Source organism: Suricata suricatta, chromosome 7 (genome assembly GCF_006229205.1).
Source record: "Suricata suricatta isolate VVHF042 chromosome 7, meerkat_22Aug2017_6uvM2_HiC, whole genome shotgun sequence".
Classification (NCBI taxonomy): Eukaryota; Metazoa; Chordata; class Mammalia; order Carnivora; family Herpestidae; genus Suricata; species Suricata suricatta.
The window spans coordinates 94,978,732-94,999,255 of NC_043706.1; the positions used below are offsets into that span (position 1 = coordinate 94,978,732).

The following is a 20,524-nucleotide window of genomic DNA, read 5'->3' on the forward strand; positions in this document are numbered from 1 at the left end:
TATATATATATATATATATATATATATATATATATATATATATATATATATATAGTAGCTACCTACTTTCATCACTTTTTTTTGAGAGAGAGAGCAAGGGAGGGGGGCAGAAGGAGAGAGGGACAAGGAGATGGAGGGAGATGGAGAGAGAGAGAGAGAGAATGAGAATCTCAAGTAGGCTCCATGCTCAGCACAGAGCCTAATATGGGCCTCAATCCACGACCCAAGATCATGACTTGAGCCAAAATCAAGAGTCAGATAGATAACTCAACCAACTGGTCAGACCCCTGGGCACTTTACTTTCTCACTTTTTGAACCATCGTATTCACATCCTTATAGATATTCCTATTACTTCTCTTACCAAGGAAACATACATAGTGATTTATGAAGTAGAAATGTATTATTTTAAAATTGAGAGACAGGGCTATCTTTCCTGAGAATAGCATTTTCAAAATAATAGCTAGATTTTATATAATTCTTCTTAGCCTATTATTTTTTTAAGGTAATAGTTTAGTTTATTTAATTTGATACACTAAAGCTATGTATCATCTATTACCAAAAACAAAAAGGAAACGGTTTCTAAACTTCCGAACTTGTGATGTACATATATTTTTAAGATCTCAGAATTTAAAGTTTGATATCCTGGCCAGACCGTTAAAAATGTAATAATAACATGCTAAATTCATCCTATAAGAATACTTTTTACTTGACCGAAGTCATTCATGGTCCACCCTGAGATTTGGGTTAATTGTTCTAAAAGAAACGTACCTTAGGAAATAAGGATTTGGTCCTAAGTTAAAGAGACCATTTCAACATCTGGGAAGGAAAATGTGAGATGACATACTAATATTTGTATAGTAATAAAATGAACAAATGGCAAAAATGGAGTCAGTAATATGTACTTTTATTCCTTTCAGGTTATGCATTAGACCCTTCATTAGATAATCACCAAGTGTCTACTAAATATATTGGTTCTGTAGAAGAAGCTGAAAAAAATCAAGGTAATTTATTTAAATTTATTTGAAATGTTTAATGTCAAGTATATATGTATGTGTCTTTATCTATGTATACACACACTTATGATTACTGTCTTGAAAACCTGATTTTAGGCAGTAAGAAAAAACTAGTGTTTTATTAGGTTGGTTTTATTTTAAGCTGAGACAATACAGTAATATATTTTAGAGCAGTCTAATTTAGAACTCATAGTTTAGAGCTTGTTTTTGCCACTTAACTAGGTGTGCAACCTTGTAGGGAAGATGTTGGTGCCTGTTATTCTGGGTTTTGTGAGCACTTGGCAGTGTCAAACGTAGAAATCATTCAGTAAATTATCATTAATGTGTGGCTGATCTTGGCAATTTATTTCTTAACATTAATGTCAAGCTCCATTTTTAGAGAGCGGAACAAGTTTATTATACATTGTGAAGACTGTCTTTAAATGGTTGAAGACTGAGTTTGAATATGTGTTTTAGAATGTTTGTGCACATACTTATTTTGTACTTATAAGACAAAGCATCGTATTCTAAGTGCTAACTTCTCACAAAGCTCATCATTGGAATCTTACCCATAAAATATGCTCTTTAGAAAAGGAAAACGCTCATTGTATGAGGACTTCTAATTAGTAGCTACAGACCCTATATCATATCATCCAGCTACCTTTGGTCTATGTGCTGTTATTGTTAAAACAGAATTTTAACAAGCTTTCTTTGTAACATACAACCCGAAGGAAACTGATTTGAATTAATATAGGTAGGCTTTTTTAAGTTAGACCCCTACAAGCTATATCTTTTATGTAGTTAGGTTGTGACTGTGACCCATAAACCTTTCCTTTTCCAATCTCGTGACTGCACACAGAGTGCCACCTCCTACTGATCAAATCAGAACATCAACCAGAAATATCCTCTTTCCTCCTTTCTTTTTAATCTTAAGATTTATGATTTAGAGGTCAAGTTTAGATTGAGATCACTTGGAAGAATGCCAGCTTCTTGTGAAATCTTGTTTAATTAATATTGTTGAATTGCAAGTGAATCAAAATTATGAATTAATGTAATTTGATTCAGTTTTTAAATGATAAATTTTAATTTATTCTTGCTTCAAAAGTAGCTTTATCATTAAAAGGATCGTGTATCATTGTAGGATTACATGGCTGGGTCTTTTCTTTAAATAGATTAGGATTTGCAAAATAATTGCAATCATAGGAAGCTTCTCTTCCCAGAAGGTTGAGTCTCTTTTTGTATAGCATGAGTTGGTCTATTTGGCAGATTCATATAGATTTTATTTTGGTTTTTAAATAAATCTTTGGTCACTTGAACAATCAACTTTTCTTTAACCATACCAAGTAAAAATATATATGGTATATGTATATATTTATATAAATGCTTTTCCTTCAGAAAATATCCATATTTGTAATCTCTCTGTTTTTTTTAATGTAGGTTTAACTGTGTTTGAAACTGGTCAGAAAAAAATAGAAAAGAGGAAAAAGTTCAAAGAAAATGATGCGTCTAATATTGATGGTTTCTTGGGACCGTGGGCAAAATATGTGGATGAAAAAGATGTAGCCAAACCCTCAGAAGTAAGCTTTGATGTTTTTCATTGCCAATTCAGGTAGATGCTGTGTGTCTGTGAAGGATATCTACATTAATAAACTTGAGATTTCCTTTGAGAACCAAATGATGACTCACTCATTAGTATTTCCCTGCCATGGCTGATTGAAAAAATAAATTTGGGGGGGGGATATTTTTTTAAGTTTATTTATTTATTTTGAAGGAGAGAGAGAGAGAGAAAGCACGAGCAGGCAAGTGGCAGAGAGGGAGGGAGAGAGAATCCCAAGCAGGCTCTGCACTATCAGCGTAGAACCTGACCACGGGGCTCGATTTCACAAACCCCAAGATCATGACCTGAGCTGAGATCAAGACTCAGACGCCTAACCAGCTAAGCCACCTAGGTGCCCTGGAGATATTTTTATTTACCCTTTTTCTGATTTATTTTCTTCCATATTTTTAATTAAAATACAATATTGGACAATTTTTAATAAAAATAAAAATTTGATAAACTACTGTGGTAGTTGCTCTTCTGATACTAGATCCTCAGACAGTAACCACCAAATCAGCCTTTCTATGATTTTATAATTGATGGGTTTTATTTATTAACATTTAAAATGTTTAACAAATAATAATCTATATTTTAAAATAATAATACCATGCAGTTTATAAAGTAAAACTATAGAACCCTATCTGCCCTTTTCCCCCTCCTAATCCTACTGTCTCTATGAGCCAGTGACTATTGTAAGTCTTAGGGACATAGCAGTGGACAAGATCAAGAAAATCCTGTCCTCGTGAAGCTTCTGTTCTAGCTGTATCTTTCATCTGTGTATCTCAATCATATACATATGCTGCTTTTTACTTACATTAGACAGCATCTGTTGATTTCTTCGTTATCATAGATGGGGACTTACTACTATCCCACCTTCCTTCCACTGCTCCTCCCATAAAAGTTGTGTCACAGATCTGTAGTCATTGCTTACATGCTTATAAGCTGTAGTTACTGGAGAATACCACCGTGTCCTAAAATTGAGTTTCCTTTTTCAGTAGTGGATGTTCTAATTGCTTTGTCTTTTCGCTTACATAATTAGCATAATACACTAAATTTGTTTCTGGGTGTTCCAGAAGGAAACCTGGGTTTTGGATAAAATGAGTTTAAAAGTATTAACGAGTACCCATGATGTGTTAATGTCATTCTGTAATCCGTCAAAGAGTTGAGATTGTTATCTGAGAGACATACAGCTATTGCTTCACCAAAAAGCGGACCTCATTATAAAGTATTTGTAACAATTTTGGGGCATAGTGGGTTCTAAAACATCCATTTTAAAGTTCACTTCTTAATTTCCTTAGGAAGAACAAAAAGAATTAGATGAAATCACAGCAAAGAGGCAGAAAAAGGGCAAACAGGAAGAAGAGAAACCTGGGGAGGAGAAGACAATCTTACATGGTAATCTATTTTTTATGCCTCTTCATTTTTATGGTAACCTTTCAGCAGTTACTCTGTTCTCTGTTCATGTAGTATCAATTGCCCTTACTAATCAGCGGCTCTACTTCACTGTATTAAGAATAATTATATTGACTATTTGCATCTCAAAGAAATTATAGCAGACTCTTCTGTGTTCTAATAATAAAGGAGAGAAAATAGCATGATTAATGATTGCCAGAGACGATTCTTTGAAGTGCTAGTGAATTTTTAAAATGGCAGATAAAGAAGAGATCTGAATTGTCCACAATCTGTTCTTTCCTAAGGACAGACTCCTGCCCCAGTCATTTTAACTTTTTGTTTTTAACCCAAGCCAGATATTCTCCAGATATCCTCCTAATTTATAATCGTTACTAAATTATACCTGAAAAGAAACCCTTTTTTTTTTTCATGTGAATAGACTGGAGATTAAAATTCTCTTACTAATTTTGATACGTGGAAGGAAATGCATATTTCCTTTACTACATCAGGAAATGTAGTCCAAAATAAGTTATAAATATTCTCGAATGTATACGTGGTTCACGAATAGTTATTTTTTGAAAATTATGTAGCATTTAGCAAATTGTAAAGAATAATTTAGTATTGATGTATTGATTCTTCTAATGTTAGATGACCTATCAAATATTTAGGTTTGATGAGGCCGTCTTTGATTTCTCAAACTCCAATTTTCTGGAGGTTTCTCTCCAAGGAGTCTGGTTAATACTGTGGTGCTTGCAGCCATCATAAAAACAACAGCCCACGTCTAGTGAGGACCACTCTGTGCCAGACATGCCGCTAAATGTTCTATATACACTGTGCCGTTTAAGTCCCACCAGTGACCTCACTGTAAACTTTGTGTTGAAAGTGGACAAGAGAATGGAATAGGAAGGGCATAAAAGAGGAAAGCAGGGAAAAAGGATAGTTGATATTTTTGTTTTAGCTTCTTTTTTTTATCCTGTTTTGCTTCTGAGTCTTTGCCAGTGACTCACAAGGCCCAAGTATTCTCTTTTCTTCCCTCACTGTAATTACACTGCAGCGAAGTTTTTTTCATGTATCATTAAAATGTATAACTAACTAAAAGAAGTACAGATCTTATTTAAAGGTCTGATAGTGTCTGGGTATTTAGAAATTCCAAAGTATTATGTCTAATGGTAAATAATAGCAGTGATTTCAAGCAGCTCAATTTTAGCTGACTCTTGGTCTTAACTTCATCAGTGTTAGTACCTATATGTTTATAGGGAACAATATCCCTATGAATAAAATGTTATCATTTAAGGATATAGATTTTATGATTGCAGCTTGTATTTGTTCACTGCTTTTCTTTCTCTTCTTATTTCAGTTAAAGAAATGTATGACTACCAAGGCAGATCCTATCTTCACATACCTCAAGATGTTGGGGTTAATCTGCGGTCTTCTGTGCCCCCTGAGAAGTGTTATCTTCCCAAGAAACAAATTCATGTGTGGTCTGGACATACAAAGGTGAGTAAAGTGGTCATGTGGATTGGCCATGACATAACACTCATAATTCAGTGTCTGATCTCCTCATGGGTAGCCCAAGCCTTTCCCCAAATATTCCTACCACAGTCTACTTTTCTCTGAGACTGCGTCAGTGAATAATGGGTTGGTAGTAGTACCAAGACTTCAGTAATGTTGCCTTAGCTCTTGGGATCATCATGCTTAAGAGAAGATTAGGTAGTTTCTGGTGTATAAACTATGATAATATTTAAACTAATGCAGAGACAAGATACTTGAAACTTTTGATGTTATATTCTTTGTCATCGGCACTATTCCAACTGGTAATTTTCCAGCTCTTAGCAGAGAGCAAAGGAACTGAGTAAAAGAAGGAAGAGGAGTGAGAGCCATTAGCAACTTGATTGACTAAAAATTCCCTTGGGTGACAAAGTCAGTATTAAAGGTCAGAAAACAAATCTTCAAAAGCTTCGTGTCAGTAAGGGCTGCTCTTGGACTACTAACAAAGATCATTTTGGGGCATGATTTTTAGAATTAAGAAAATCAGTACATTAGGTTGCTTAAAAATATCCCGGCCTTTCGTTATGTTTCATTGTAGCTTACATTAGACACCTTCTGACTGATAACTGTTAATACCTTTTTATAGGGCGTCAGCGCTGTCAGATTATTTCCTCTCTCTGGCCATTTATTGCTGTCTTGTTCCATGGATTGTAAAATTAAGGTGAGTTTTCAGTAACAGAGTAGGAGTGCTGCAAAGCTAGTACTTTGGTTAAGTCTGTTTGGTTAATTATAAATAAATTTGGGTTTGTTAGGCAATTAGAAGCTAATTATTTTCTCTTAGGCCCTGTGAATGCAGCCTTTTATGAACTGTTTCCAAACATGTTGATTCAAATATGGCTCTGCGGTCCAACTGGCTAGGCTCTTTTGTAACCTTAGATAACTGATTAGGATGTAATCAATCACTTTGGCTTTCATTATATAAATATTTAATCACTAATAATGCATTTTTAGGCTTTGGATATGTAACAAATATAAGTTCATTTGTTCCTCAGAACTTTATGAGATAGAGAGGACCCATGATAGAAATCCCATTTTAAAAAGCAGGTAACAGAATTCATCCTTTTTCTTATAAATGCAAGTAGACACCAAGTAGCAGAAATGCTCCTAGCCTCTTCTCTCAGGGTTTACAGTCTTGGGAAGCTCCGCTGCAAGGTAAGCTTCAGCGACAGAGTATGTGGGGGAAAAGCTCACTTGCCAATGCATGTCAACTTGAACATGGGAAAAGGCTTTTAAAAAAAAAAAACTAAAATCTGAAAGAATAGTTCTCGTTTTTGTGTCTTCTGGGTCTGCATTGTTATGATGGACAAGACACAGCAACCCTCTCGTGCTCTTGAGGCTTGGAAAGTTGAATCATTAAAATTGTACTCTTTGTAAACAACTCATGGATATGAATGATATGTGAAGGTAGCTTTTCTTGATGAGGGCAATCACTTAGGCATTTGTCTCTACTCAGTAGCTTAAAATTACAAGCTAATAGTTTAGAGTAAAAACCCTGGTTTCCTTTCACTTTCACTTCATACAAACTATATTCATTAAGATTAAGGTCTTTTTGATCAATTCAGAAAGCATGGAGTTCAATTCAGTTCACTTTCTAAGCATTTATTAGGTACCTAATTAGTGAAACAGGCCAGACTAAATATTTATTAAGGCCCTGTCCCTGCCCTTAGGGTGATCACTTCTTTATGATGTAAATGATACTTATAAAGGCTGGCCCTAGGTGTTCTGTTTCAAAGAAGGAGCATACTTCAGTAGAAAGGGAACTAAGTAAAAGGGATGGGGGGGGAGTCTTGGGAGTGGAGGTCTGAAAAGAGTGAATCGGATGGATAGGCATGGCATGTGCTGAACACTACAAGTTTGTGGTTGCTGGGGTCCTGAATCCGAGATACGGCATGGTGACAGTCGTGGGCGAGGACCAGGTCCTGGAAGTCCTTTGCCCGGTACACTGCGGAAACTGAGACTGGATGCGGTTGACGGTGGGTGGCCAGGAAGTGCTCTCTATTTTAGAACACTGGTAACATCATCAATGATTTGATTTGAGGAAGGGAAGAATAAAGGTAGTTTTGAAGCTATTGTATTAATTCACTTTAGATGTGATGAGAATTATTAGCCTATTACATTTTAGTCTAGATAACATTGTCATATAACTTTTATAATATTTTATTACTTCAGTAAGTTAAAAAAAAATCAAATACATCTGGTAAGTACCCAAATGTATAAACATGGCAGATTTTAATAGCATTTAGTTCTTCCAAAAGTAGCTCGTAATATTACATAAGTAAAAACTCTTCATCATAGAAAATATATCAAATACAGAAAAGAGTAAGTAAGAAGTGAAAATCACTTGTATTAGCTCCATCTAAGTTCTCTTGATATTTTGGTGTATCTTTCAGTGTCAGATTTCAAATTCATGTGTGTGTGTCCCAAATGTTGCAACACAAAGTAACAGCTCTAGCAATATGTTCACTGATATGTAATGCCTTTGGTTAAATCCCGTCTACACAGATATGCACACACATAGCCAGCATACAACTGTTGTTATTGATTGAAACTTGTCACTTTATCAAAGTCTTGTATTAATTTTAATATTTCTCTGTGTTTTTTTTTCCCCCAGCTATGGGAGGTTTATGGAGACAGGCGCTGTCTACGAACATTTATTGGTAATACTTCTTTTTGGCTATAAATCTGTTTGGAAAGACTTTTCTTTTTTATTGTTTATTTATTTTTGAGAGAGAGAGAGACAGCACAAGTAGGGGAGGGGCAGAGAGAGAGAGGGAGACAGGAGACACAGAATTGGAAGCAGGCTACAAGCTCTGGGCTGTCAGCACAGAGCCCGACGCGGGGTTCAAACCTATGAACCATGAGATCATGATGTGAGCCAAAGTTGAACCCTTAACTGACTGAGCCACCCAGGTGCCCCTGTTTGGAAGGACTTTTTAAACTAAGATAACATCACTGACAGTAATTTTACTATACTGATAATGAAGGAAAGTCTTCAGAAGCTTGAACTGAATCTTGAAGAGGGAGTAAATTCTCCCAATAGACAAAAAACGGAACTAAGAGATCAGAAAAGCAAAAGTGGTTTGAGAAAGCATGCTGCTTCGGGGTGGCTAGGTATATTTCAGAGTTCAGGGCATGGGATGTGGTGAGAGATGACGAGCACATAAAGCAGTACAACCAGAAGCATAACATGGAGGACCTTACGTGCCACCAGTAAGGAGTGCAGAATCAGGGTGCCTGGGTGGCTCAGTTAGTTAAGCATGCAGTTTGGCACAGGTCATGATCTCATGGTTTATGAGTTCAAGCCCCTCATCGGGGCTCTGTGCTGACAGCTCACAACCTGGAGCCTGCTACGGATTCTGTGTCTGCCTCTCTTTCTCTGCCCCTCCCCTGCTTGTGTGCCCACATTCACACTCTTATGCTCTGTCTCTGTCTTTCAAAAATAAATAAACTTTAAAAACATTAAAAATTTAAAAAAAACCTTTGAAATTAAAAAAAGGGGGGTGTAGAATCTATCCAGAGGGCTTTGGAAAGCCCTCCATTAAACAGCTTTTGCAGGAAATGAAGTTTACAGTGATCACAGTGGCAGTATGGAAGATGTGTTGGTGGGGCAGGCCTGCTGGCAGGGAGATGCATTACAGGGTTATTTCATTGGTCTGCATTAGAGATGATGGAGCCTGGACTAAAGCTGTGCATAGAGAGGAAAAACAGTCAGGAGTTACAAACCAGGACTGAGTCACTGGACATAACTGAGAAGCGGGCAGCAGGAATCTAGGGGGGCTCCCGGCTGGCTGGGTGAGTGGGGGTGCCGTTCCCCAGGAGAGGGCACAGAAGAGGATGAAGGGGTATCACTTGTTAAACTTGAGCTGCCTTTGGGATATGGAGATGAGAATGTCCAGTAAGCAATTAGCCAGATGTTGAGCTCTGAAGAGAAGTTAGGAACTGACAGCTAAAACATACAAAAGGATAAAAGATTGAGTGAACTCCTCAAAGGAGAAAATCAGGCCAAAAAGAGAACGGCTTTGTGGCAAAGCTTTCTCGTAGAGAACAGTTTACAGTCTTTGTCAGATTTCATATGAAGGCTGGTTATGTTTCCAGATTTAACTGTACATCATTGAAACACTATTTGTGTAAATCGTAGTGGGTCTGCTTTTAGATTCAAGTGGGAGTCTGTTCTGTAGGCTTTGATATGAGTTTAGGGCCTCACCGCACAAATAAATTCTGCCCAACGTGCCATAGCAGCCTACAGGGGGCTTGTGGGAAGGCGCTTGGCAGTGTACAGCGGAGCAAAAACGCCTCCTGTACGTTTAGTGGATTTGGTCCCCATCTGTCTCGCCTGCACCGGCAGACAGTTTTTTAGTGGAAAACTGAAAAGTACCTGGTTTCAGAAGATAAGACTCTTGCTGTAGAAAAGAATGCCTGATTACTGTAGCACATAGCCTGACTAGTTCACTAGTAGTGGTGGCTCAGGGCTGCTGTGTGTGGTTGACAGTTTGTGCAGTGCATATTTTGCACAACTGTACTTGTCAGTCTTGGTCATGATGGGGTGGTAAGAAATAGGAAAATTTCTGCTTTCAGTTAGCCACATTGTATTTGTCCCTGTAACTTTCACAAGAGTTGATTGGTCTGGCAAGATTGGTTTCCAAGCAGAGCACCTTAAAATTAATTTATTGTCAAAATGCTATCTTAAAACATTTGTTTCAGAAAGGTTTATTAGGCTCTGAGATTCTGAATTCACTTCTGTGACACCTGATAATGTGATCACAGAAATCCACAGCTAATGAAGAAGGGCTGTGATTCCATGACCTTGAGGGTTAAGTTACTTTGTTTCACTTAGTAATCTGGAGAGTGAACCTCCCTTCTTTTTCATCGGCAGTAATTGGCCTGTTATGTTTCCTTAAATTCTTGACTGCCTAGTCATCAGTTAAGTGTATTCAATATATCAAGGGAGAAAAAAAAAAAGCCCCTTTTACTTGGTTCTTACCTAAATGTTATGTATCAGAAACACCTAGGGAGCTTTTTGAAGGGGGAATAAAAAACCACCTACATTCCCAAGCCCACACCTAACTTACTCTGAGTCAGTAAGTCATGGGATAGGATTCCAGAGATTTTGACTCACAGTGTGGCTTAAAAATGCTATTTCTCTTACGGTGTTTGTGTTTTAAGAGAAGACATCTCATCTCACCTCCATCTGTATTGTCTCTACCTTTAGGTCACAGTAAAGCTGTTAGGGACATCTGCTTTAATACTGCAGGGACACAGTTCCTCAGTGCTGCCTATGACAGGTATCTTAAGCTCTGGGACACGGAGACAGGTAAGAGCTCACTTGGACTAATACTAATACATATTTATCTTCTGCATTAGCATTGGTAAATGGAGCCGTGTGCGCGGTCTTTTGTGACAAGTGATGCCATCTGTAACTGCTGGTTTTCATACTGTCAGCTAATCCCACAAAATGTAGAGTTGAAACTGAGCTACATAAATAGCTTTTTTACTGTGACACTTTGTTTCCATCAAACAATTTGTAAAGCAGACAGATAAGCTAATTTGAAATCTTCCATAGACTATTTAATTGATCTTTTTGTTCCCTTCTATCCCCTAGCACAGGGCATCACACATAATAGAAGCACAGTAAATATCTGAAGAACAGCATTAAATTTAATTGCCCACATCGATTAAAATGTAAGCTAGTTTACAAGCCTGTAGTCCAGTTGGATTTATATACTTGCAAACGCTAGTTGCATCAGTGCATTGTGGCCACTATGATTTTATATAACCATCTTTCATTTTACTGAGTTTTAAGAGTAAAGATAATAGCTAATATTTATCAAAACTTAGTGTTGACCAGGCATTGTGCTGTGCACTTCTATGCAGTATTGCATTCAATTCTTAAGATATCCCTATAATTATTCTTATAATTACTAGAGATGAAGAAATTGAAGCTTAAAGAGGTAACTTTTCCAGAGTCACACAGCTAGTAAATGGCTGAACTGATTTAAACCAAGGTCTAAAACCAAAGCCCATACTCTTAACCCACCACAGAGGCTCTCGACTCTGGCTCCACATCATAATCCTTGTATCTATTCTGTAATTGATGATTTACTCTTGAAAAACTTATTTTTAAGCATTAAGAACCTGTGAAAAGGAGCAGTGTAGTTTCTAGTAAAGAACAAGGCAGGCTTCCCTTCCCCAAAACCTATTAAGCAGATGATCTCTAGTTTGTAATCCCACAGTTTCTTTTATCTACCTAAACTTGAGTCTTTGGTTTTAGGACAGTGCATATCAAGATTTACAAACCGAAAAGTGCCCTATTGTGTCAAATTCAATCCTGATGAAGATAAGCAAAATCTCTTTGTAGCTGGTATGTCTGACAAAAAGATTGTGCAGGTAAGTCTTTTCGCAGTATTTTAGTAAGATTTCTACAGCATCTGTTGTATTTGGGGATGGAATAAAGATAGTCACCTGTTTACCGCTCGCTGCTCTTCGGGACCGCTAGTGGGCTGGTGTTAGTAGAAAACAGTCCGTTGTAAAAACCATTATGTTAGAGATCTTTTTCTTCTTCACGCTCCATAGTTCTGATCTTTCTTTATTTTCATCAGTCTGCTCCACTTCTGTGCTTACCTCTTGTCTTGTTCCATGTGCAGTGGGACATTCGGAGTGGAGAAATTGTGCAGGAGTACGACCGGCATTTGGGCGCCGTCAACACCATCGTTTTTGTGGACGAGAACAGGAGATTCGTGAGCACCTCCGACGACAAGAGCCTCAGAGTTTGGGAATGGTGAGTTTCTGATTCATATATAAAGAGCAAGGAATTTAAAACCTCGTAGCCAAAGAAAGACCAGCCCAGCCCTCATAATCTGCAACCATTTGAAGATTTTCACAACCATGATCTCTGGCTTGCCAACCAAACTCTTTTAAATATTTAAGTATCCAGAATATGGAAATAAAATTTTAGACATGCTGCCTTTCATAGTCTTGGGACAGTGTATCCAAAGGTTATATGTTCTGAGTCATTTTCCTTGGACTGTCGACAAATTTATATTGTGTTGACTTATATTCTGTATTAGGTGCTTTGCAAAATGACTGAGGACACCGAGGGCCCACAGATGTGTAGACTGTGTTGTTCAGGGCTGGGACCGAGGGTTAGATCCTGGCCTCACAGCCAACCCAAAGAAATAGTTTAAAATATCTTAATTTTTTAAACACCTACATTATGATTATTCAGTACTGAAAATTGCCCCACGTCATCATCCACAGCGTCCTGCTATTCATAGCCCATAATGGTAGAAAACAAATGTTTTATTTGTAGAATATATCGGTTAATGTTGCTTTCCCAGAGAGGAGAACTAAAAACCAAAACATTTTTCTAAAGTCAAGAAATACTAAAGCGAGTTTCACTCCATATTATGGGTCATGTTTTATAATTTCTTTACAAAGAATTGCGTATAATTTTTTTGTTAAAATGAATGTTTGGATGGATCCCAGGTTGTTTTTATAGTCCGTCAGGAAGCACAGCTGAACCGTGGTGATGGCCTTACAGGGACTAGAAAATGTGACATCTCACTGTAGAAGTTGTTCTGCTTTAAGAAGTGGGAAGCCCTGAACTACTGCCAGTAGTTTCCTCCTGAAACTAAAAACTGAGTCCCTTTGGGAATCTGAGCAGGTCCCTAACCGTTGTCAGGGAACTTTGAGTCATTGAAGGTTTCATGTAATTTCACTGCAATTTCTCCCACACTCACCAACAGTTCCCCCTTCAAATTACCCCCAGTTCATGAGGAGCTGACTTTATACTTTATGTATAGTTTTTATGTCATCCTTAAAGTCCATGCTTTGAGACTGTCTTATAACTACGATCTTTCTTCCTTCAGAAATGAAGTTACATGCACAGAATCTGATATGGACACCAAGTTTTATGTGAGCTGCTTTAGACTAATTGCACGGTGCTCTGAAGCATAACCGTACACATGCACTTGTTTTGTTTACATACTTTAACAGTTTGATTATACTTAAACTTCCAGATGTTTCTATCTTCAGATAGTATTTCAGCTCTGTTTTAAAATGTGGGATGGTATAAAAGAAATTGGTAAATATTTAACACCAGTTGCAGGGCTCCAAGAACCCTTGTGTGTGTGTTCTAAACGAGAGCATTGGTCAGCAGAACATTTGGATTAAATCAAGGGGTGATGTCAGCATGTTTCTTGTTTTCCCTTCTCGGAGCTGAAGAAATATTCCTAAGAGTCATACTACTGTTTCATTATACATGATGACATCCTTTAGACCTCATTTAATTCCCATTTGCTAGCAGAGCCTTTCTCACCAATCCTCACACGAGGATCACCTCCTGTCCGTGATCCCACACAGTGCTTTGCTTCCCACTGCTTCCCAGTGCTTGCGTATTTGTTCCTCTTCCCTGACAAGTTCTTGATCACTGGAGACCTGTGTCAGCCGTGCTCACAGTATGTCCCCAGCGCCAGCACAGTGCCTGGCACGCCGTATACACTGAGTATCTAAGGGAGTCCTTGTTGTCATAATGATTAACGATGCTGCGTCTATTGAGTCCTTTCTGTGTGCCAAGCATCCTAAGCATTTTATATGAACTCTTTCATTTCATGTGCAAAGCAGTCTTCAAGATAGATAAATTTGCTATCCCTGTTTCATAGACAAGGAAACTAGTATAGGTTAAGTAATTTGCCCCAGGTTCCGTGACACATGAAAGGCCAGAATTCAAACTTGTATTATGCTGATTCCAAAGCTTAAGGTTTTTTTCCAGCTCGGTTAAGGTATAATTGCCAAAACTGTAATATGTTTAAAGTTTATAACATAATGATTTAACACATGTATCCACTGTGAAAGGATTCCTACCGAGTTAGTTCATCTACCACTTTACAATATTTCAATATTTACCTTTTTTGTTTGGTAAGAACACTTAGGTTCTATCTACTCTCTTAGAAAATTTTAATTATACAATCCAGTATTATAAGTATAGTCACCACATTATACATTAGACCCTCAGACCCTATTCATCTTACAACTAAAGGTTTGTACCCTTTTACCAGCCTCATGCATTTCCCTACCCTGTTCCAAGCCTCTGTCAGCTACCAATCTACTTGGTTTCTATGAGTTTGACTCTTTTTTTTTTTTTTAAAGATTGCACATATAAGTGGTAATACATAGTATTTGTCTTTCTCTGTCTGGCCTATTTCACTTAGCATAATGCCATCCAAGTTCATCCATGTTGCAAGTGGCGGCATTCCCCTTTTTATAGGCTGAATGATATTCCATTATATATGTAAATACCACATTTTTCTTGTCCATTCTTTCACACTTAGGTTGTTTCCATACCTTGGCTATTGTGAATAATGCTGCATGAAACATGAGAGTACAAATATCTCTTCAGGATAGTGATTTAATTTTTTTGGATATATACTCAGAAGTAGGATTGAGGGATCATGTGGTAGTGCTGTCTTAAATTTCTTGAGGAATCTCTGTACTTTCTTCCATAGTAGCTATATGTACCAGTTAACATTTCCACCAACAGTGCACAAGGTTCCTTTTTCTCCACATCCTCACCAGCATTTATTATCTCTTGTCTTTTTGACAATAGCCATCCTAACATATAGGGTGAAATCTCATTATGGTTTTGATTTGCATTTCCCTCATGATGAGTGATGTTGAGCACTTTCCTGTATCTGTTGGCCATTTGTATGTCTTCTGTGGGAAAGTGTTCAGGTCCTTTGCTCAATTCTTAACTGGTTTACTTGGATTTTTGATAATAGTTGTAGGTGTTCCTTATATATTTTGGATATTGTCCCTTATTGGGTTATGTGGTTTGCAAATATTTTCTGCCACTTCTTTGATTGCCTTTGCATTTTGTTGATGGTTTTCCTTACAGAGGCTTTTTACTTTGAGGCTGCCCCACTTGTTTAATTTTGTTTTTGTTGCCTTGCTTAAGGTGTCTAATCCAGAAAACATTTGCAAAGACCAGTATCCAGGAGTTTATCTTCAAGGAGTTTCAGGGGTTATGTTCCAGTCTTCAATCCATTTTGACTTGAGTTTTGTGTGTGGTATAAGACAGGAGTCCTGTTTCATTTTTATGCACTTGAGTATTAAGTTTTCCCAATACCATTTATTGAAGAGACTGTGCTCTCTCCATTATATTATTCTATGCTCCTTTGTCAAAAATTAGTTGATTATATATGCATAAATTTATTTCTGGGCTTTCTGTTCCATTTGATCTGTATGTCTGTTTTTATGCCAGTACTGTTCTGTTTTGATTACTATAACTTTGTAATGTAGTTAAAATCAGGAAGCTCAATGCCTCCAGCTTTATTCTTTCTCAGGATTGCTTTAGAGTCTTTTTTGGTTCCATACAAATTTAAGGATTGTTGTTCTAATTCTGTCAAAAATAGCATTGAATTTTGATAGATACTGAATCGGATCTATAGCTTGCTTTGGGTATTAGGGACATTTTAACAATGTTAATTCTTCAGATCCACAAACATGGAATATCTTTCCACTTATTTATAAATGTCATCTTCAGTTTCTTTCATCAGTTTTATATTTGTCAGTGTACAGATCTTTTACCTTCTTGGTTATTAACTTTATTCCTAAGTATTTTCTTGTTTTTTGACGTTACTATAAATGGGATTGTTTTTTTCTTCAATTTATTTTTCCAGTAGTCCTTGCCCAGAAATGCAGCTGATTTTTGAATATTGAATTTGTATCTTGCAACTTCACTGAATCATTTATTAGTTCTAACAGTGCTTTTTGTGAAATCATTAGGTTTTCTGTATGTAATATGCCATTTGCAAACAGAGACAGCTTTACTTCTTTTTGATTTGGATGCCTGCTTCTTCCCTGATCACTCTGACTAGGATTCCTAATGCCATTATGTTGAGTAGAAGTGGGTAGAGGAGACACCCTTCCTGATCTTAGAGGAAAAGCTTTCAGCCTTTGTACAGTTAAGCATGATGTTAACTGTGGGCCGGTCACACATGGGTATCTTCCATATGTTCCCAGTTTATTGTGACTTTTATTATGAAAGGACTTCTAATTTTGTCAGATTTGTTTGCATTTATTGAGATTATCATGATTTCTAGCTTTCATTTTTGTATCTCATTGATTTGCATATGTTGAACCATCCTTGGATCCCAAGAATAAATCCCACTTGATCGTTTTCTGTGATTTCCTTAATATACTGTTGAATTCAGTCTGCTAAAACTTTATTGAGTATTTTTGCATCTCTATTCATCAGGGATGTTGGGCTCTAATTTTCCTGTAGTGTCCTTGTCTGGCTTTGATATCAGGGTAATATTGGCCTTATAAAATGAATTTAGAAGAATTCTCCTCTATTTTATTGAAAGTTTTGAAAGGATTAATATTAATTCTTCTTTAAATGTTTGGTGTAAGTCACCAGAGAAGCATCTGGTCCTGAACTTTTTTTGGTGTTGGGTGGTTATTGATTACTGCATCAGTTTCCTTAGTCATGTTCAGATGTTCTATTTCTTCATGAGTCAGTCTTGGTAAATTGTATGTTCCTAGGAATTTATCCATTTTTTTCTAGGTTTTCTAATTTGTTGGTATATAATTGTTCATAGTAGTTTCTCATGATCCTTAGTGTTTCTGTATTATCAGTTGTAATGTCTCTTTCATTTCTGTTCTTGAGTTTTTCTTTTTTTTCTTAGCTTAACTAAATGTTAATTTTGTTTCTTTTTCAGAAAAACAGCTCTTAGTTTCATTGATCTTTTCTGTTATCTTTTTAGTCTCTGTTTCATGTGTTTCCTCTCTGATCTTTGTTATTTTCTTCTTTCTGCTAACTTGGACATAGGTTGTTCTTTTCCTAGTTCCTTCAAGTGCAAGGTTAAGTTGTTTATTTGAGATTCTTCTTGCTTAACGTCGGTGTTTTTCAATATAAACTTCCTCTGGTTTTTGCTGTTTCCTATAAGTTTTGGTAATGTTGTTTTTCTATTTTCATTTGTTTCAGAATAGTTTTGATTTCCCTTTTGATTACATCTTTGACTCATGTTTTGTTTAGTAGTGTGTTGTTAATCTCCACATACTTGTACGTTTTCCAGTTTTCTTGTAATTGATTTCCAGTTTCATACCATAGTGGTCAGAAAAGATGCATGATATGATTTCAGACTTCTTAAAGATATTAAGAATATGATCTTTCTTGGAGAATATTTCATATGCATACATTCTTCTCAGTGCACATGAAATATTCTCCAGGAAATATTTGGAGTGGGTATTGGGTGGAATGTTCTCAGTATGTCACTTAGGTCCATCTGGTCTAATATGTCATTTAAGTGCAATGTTTCCATATTGTCTTTTTGTCTGATCTAAAGTCCCCTGCTTATTACTATATTGCTATCTGTTTCTCCCTTCAGATCTGTTACTGTTTGCTTTATATATTTAGGTGCTCTGATGTTGGATATATAAGTATTTATATCTGTTATGTCTTGTTAATGACCTGACCCCTTTATTATTATATAATGACCTTTCTACTATTGCAGTATTTGGCTTAAAGTCAGTTTTGTCTCATACAGGTAGAGCAGCTACCCCTGCCTTCTTTTGATTTCCATTTGCGTGCAATATATTTCCCATCCTTTCATTCTCAATCTGTGTGTCCTTAAAACTGAAGTGATTCTCTTATACACAATATAGAGTTGGGTCTTTTTTCCTTTGTTTGTTTTGTTTTATCCATTCAGCTAAGTTTAGCTGAATATATCTTTTGTAAATTTAGTCCATTTACATTCAAAGTAATTATTGATAGGTATGGACTTACTAGTGCCATGTTGTTAATTGTTTTCTGGCTGTTCCTTAATTCCTTTCTCTCTTCCTTTGTGATTTGATGATTTTATATAGTAGTATGCTTTGATTTCTTTTTCTTTCTCTTTCTCTTTTGTGTATCTGCTAGAGGCTTTTTGCTTCGTGGATGCCCTGAGGCTTACATTAAAACACCCAGAACCTGAATTAATTATATAGCTGGATAGTGAGGATCTGGTGGGGAGAGAAGATAACTTGCATCCAGTTTGATTAGTTGGAAAGAAAAGTGAGGATCAGTCTTGCTACAAACACAAGGAGGAAGCAAAACCGCTTCAGGATCCCCAGAACTGTCCTTCACTACATACAGCTGTCCCTGAAAGGCAGTCACTAGTATAACCGGCAGCTTGCTTGGGAGAGAAAGGGAGGCCCTACCACCTCAGCGTGAGAGCTGACTCAGACAGGGGGTGTTTGCCAAACTTGTACACCCTAAACCCGCTAAGAATAGCACAGTGATACAAGCAAACAAACTGAAGGAAACTTGGTTTTCTTAAACAATACTATAATAGTAGGACTAGTAGACAGTTTTAAAGGAGAATAAGAGATTATAATTAGATATTGAGCAGCCTGTGCTATGCTAATTGATAAATGGATGAGATGTCAGAGACATGTTTTCTCCCAAAGGTATTTATTTTGTTAAAATATTTTTAGAAGAAAATTTGACAGAGGTTGATCCCACTGTTTATCTTTTATCTTTAAAATTTTATAGGTTTTTGTTAAGGGCTTTTCAATGGTATCATTTTCAGACTTAAGACTATTTGTAAGATGTAAATTACTAGCTTATTACACTGAATTACAGTTTCTAATGAGAAAATAGGGTTGTGTTTATTAAATATAACCATGCCTGGCAGGCATTTTTACTAGCAATAACGAAGTCCATAGAGCACGGAGACTCCTTTCTTATTCCACAGCTCATTGTACCAAGATTCCTTGAAAGAAGGGAGCTACATACATTTTTTTTGTTTACTTTTAGTAAAACATTGATTGATCTGAACCTAGACTATGGCTAATTTAATTTAGAAACACTCTTATGTTTTAATCCATGTTGCTGATGATTTTTGGCTAATAATTTTATATGAGGAGGGACAAATGGTTGAGCTTCTTAAACTTTTTTTTTTAATGTTTATTTATTTTTGAGAGACAGAAAGAGAGTGAGTAGGGCAGGGGCAGAGAGAGAGATACAGAATCCGGGGCTCAGGCTCAGGAACTGTGAGATCATGACCTGTGGTTGACCCTTTTTCAGACTGAGGTTTTTTTCAATACATTTGGGTCATTTTAAATGTCACTTCTTATTGGTACCTTAGGGGAGGTATAAAGCATTGAAAATTTGATAAATGATATTGTTCCCCAAATTATACCTAAAAATGTTTCCTTTTAACCAAGACCCTACTTGAAGTTTTTTCTTTTAACTTTATTTATTTTTGAGAGGGAGACAGAGCAAGGTGGGGAGAGGCAGAGAGAAAGGGAGAAAAAGAATTCCAAGCAGGCTCCACGCTGTCAGCGAGGAGCCCAATGTGAGGCTCAAACTCACAAACGTTTAGATCATGACCTGAGCCAAAACCAATAGTCGGACACCTAACCAACTGAGCCACCCAGGCACCCCAGCTCATAGAAGTTTTTACTACTTGTTTGCTCCTTCTGGATGGGTAGATAGATGGCTAGAGAAAATTCTTACTTAAAAGGAAACTATTACAGTTATTCTTTTTTTTCTAATTAATCAAAGTTTGGGGATTTGAACCATAGTTAGAAATTGATATTGCTGCTTTATCTGTGTTATTCTTCAAACTACATTTCGCACACATTACTCTATAAAAAACATTTCTGGTCGCTCATGAAAAGCAGTGAGACCAAAATCCTTCAAAATTACTAAAGAATTTCTTATGGAGAATATTAAAAACAAAAAGGCATATGGAACTTGTCAAGATTCTAGATCTAGGTGACTGGTTTGGGATTTTTGTTATTTTTGTTTTATTCTTCGTATCACTCACATAAGAATTTATTTAATGCGTTTTTCCCCTGTACCATACACACTGAGAATCCTTCACATGTAAATTGAAAATAGAAGCTGTCCAGGCACCAGGCCCCTTGTCTCCCTTACCCATGCAGAAATCTCCTTACTTCTGGATGGGCCCCCAGGCATTGCTCAAGGCTCTTTCACACTCTGTCACCTGCTTGC

General features: G+C 36.7%; 1 protein-coding gene and 1 pseudogene across 1 annotated transcript in view; one reads left to right on the plus strand and one right to left on the minus strand.

The window, feature by feature from the left end:
• LOC115296387 overlaps positions 1–320 on the minus strand; it is a 4,847-nt pseudogene extending 4,527 nt beyond the window's left edge.
• Positions 1–20,524, plus strand: part of CDC40 (cell division cycle 40) — a 55,677-nt gene that overhangs the window by 30,846 nt on the left and 4,307 nt on the right. Inside the window, exons 4-14 of the mRNA XM_029943207.1 lie at positions 918–1,001; positions 2,430–2,569; positions 3,888–3,984; positions 5,339–5,478; positions 6,116–6,190; positions 8,141–8,186; positions 10,739–10,840; positions 11,798–11,913; positions 12,171–12,304; positions 13,329–13,440; positions 13,804–14,029. Of these exons, the coding sequence (XP_029799067.1) occupies positions 918–1,001; positions 2,430–2,569; positions 3,888–3,984; positions 5,339–5,478; positions 6,116–6,190; positions 8,141–8,186; positions 10,739–10,840; positions 11,798–11,913; positions 12,171–12,304; positions 13,329–13,440; positions 13,804–14,029 (1,272 nt within the window). The remainder of the gene's footprint in view (positions 1–917; positions 1,002–2,429; positions 2,570–3,887; positions 3,985–5,338; positions 5,479–6,115; positions 6,191–8,140; positions 8,187–10,738; positions 10,841–11,797; positions 11,914–12,170; positions 12,305–13,328; positions 13,441–13,803; positions 14,030–20,524) is intronic.